This window comes from Nicotiana tabacum, chromosome 19 (assembly GCF_000715075.1).
Source record: "Nicotiana tabacum cultivar K326 chromosome 19, ASM71507v2, whole genome shotgun sequence".
NCBI classification, from domain to species: domain Eukaryota; kingdom Viridiplantae; phylum Streptophyta; class Magnoliopsida; order Solanales; family Solanaceae; genus Nicotiana; species Nicotiana tabacum.
Window position 1 is genome coordinate 93,956,848 of NC_134098.1, and position 1,972 is coordinate 93,958,819.

Here is a 1,972-nt window from a genome sequence, read left to right on the forward strand (position 1 = left end):
CAGATTTCAGCATGAATTTAGTTCCTGAAGCAGAAAAGGAACTACCGGTATTCACCAAATCTAATCCAGGGATTTGGACTTTATTTACCAATGGTTATTCAAACATTAAAGGAGCGGGTTTAGGAATTGTACTAACTCCACCTTCAGGAGAAGTCATAAGACAAGCAATAAAGTGTTATCCAATCACTAACAATGAGGCAGAGTACGAAGCTGTGATTGCAGGTTTGGAACTGGCAAGAGAACTTGGTATAAAGTAGATTGTGATCAAAAGTGATTCGCAGTTGGTGGTTAACCAAATGCAGGGGAATTATATGGCTAGAGAAGCGCGAATGAAACAATACCTGGAAAAGGTACGGGAATTACTTAGACAATTTCAGTCGTGGAAGGCCGTGCAGATACCCAGGGAAGAAAATGCAGAACTAGATGCATTGGCAAATCTCGCGCCTGTCACGAATGTAATAAATGCAGAAAATGCTATCGTAATACATTTGTTTCATTCGGCACTTGACCAAGACAAAAGCGAGGTAAATTTTAATAATTTAGCTTGGGATTGGAGGAACGAATTTGTAAACTTTTTGCAGTATGGAATCTTGCCCGAGGACAAGAAGTCACAATTGCTTCGCCAAAAAGTCGCCTGGTATTTCTTAATTCGTGGAAGTTTATATCGAATGATGTTTGGCGGACCTTTAGCATGGTGCCTCGGCCCATCGCAAACAGAGTATATGATGAGGGAAGTACATGAGGGGCACTGTGGCAATCACGCCGAGGGAAGATCATTGGTAAAAACATTAATAAGAGTAGGGTATTATTGGCCAAACATGGAAGAAGAAGCAGAAAGCTTTGTAGCCAAGTGCGATAAATGTCAACGATATGCCAATAACATGCACCGCCCAACAGAACTGTTACATTCAGTTATTTCACCATGGCCTTTCATGAAGTGGGGCATGGATATTGTAGGACCGTTACCTCAAGCTAAGGGAAAGGTACTAAAATCACATAATTCTTTCAAAGTTAGCAGATCAAACAGATTACGTCCGCCCCTTACCACCCTGCAGCTAATGGACAAGCTGAGTCAACAAACAAAGTTATCATTAATAACTTGAAGAAGAGATTAGAAGAATCAAAAGGCAAATGGCCAGAAGTGTTACCGGGGGTTTTGTGGGCCTATCGAACAACAACAAAAACAAGTACGGGTGAGACTCCATTTTTGCTTGTTTATGGTGCAGAAGCTTTAATTCCGATAGTGATAGGTGAACCAAGTACGAGATACACACATCTTACTGAGGAAGCAAATAAGAAGGAGATGCGAGTAGATTTGGATCTATTAGAAGAAAGGAGAGAAGCATCATTAATTCGAATGGCAGCTCAAAAACAAATGATTGAACGATATTACAACAGGAAAGCTAATTTGAGATACTTCAAGATTGGGGACTTCGTCCTCAAAAAGGTATTCCGATCGACAAAAGTGGCCAACGCAGGAAAGTGGAGTCCTAATTGGGAAGGCCCTTATAGGGTTCGAGGTATTGCTGGAAAGGGAGCATACGAGTTGGAAACCATGGATGGCAAGGTACTACCGTCAAACTGGAACGCAGTTCACTTGAAGAAGTACAACTTCTAGACGAGGAAAGTACCCATGGTCAGGTATCACGCAAGTTCAATTTTCTTTTGTTCTTTTAAATTTTACTAACCATTTTAGATGATAGGAAAAAAGCTAGCCCATACCAAATGATGATATTAGACTCGAAAGGCACGCAGAATACTGAATTATTTCCGGACTAGGTTACAACCTTTCTGATGGTAAAAAGGGTTATGCAGTCATCATCTAACTAAATGTCTCCAAGTCCCGTTCGTATTTTCCTTTTCAGGGAATGGACCAAAACAAAAGAGTAATCTAGTATTCGAGATTTTATACTTCAAGGCTCCGACACTGGGGGGTCTATGTATGTAGAAGAAAGCAAAAGTGACGAAAAGA

General features: G+C 40.7%; 1 protein-coding gene across 1 annotated transcript; it reads left to right on the forward strand.

Moving 5' to 3' along the window:
* Positions 1-311: 311 nt before the first annotated feature.
* LOC142173598 (uncharacterized) lies at positions 312-1,618 on the forward strand. The gene is made up of 2 exons (XM_075239220.1): positions 312-983; positions 1,028-1,618. Exons 1-2 carry the CDS (start codon positions 312-314, stop codon positions 1,616-1,618), a joined length of 1,263 nt encoding a protein of 420 aa, XP_075095321.1.
* The last annotated feature ends 354 nt before the right edge of the window (positions 1,619-1,972 follow it).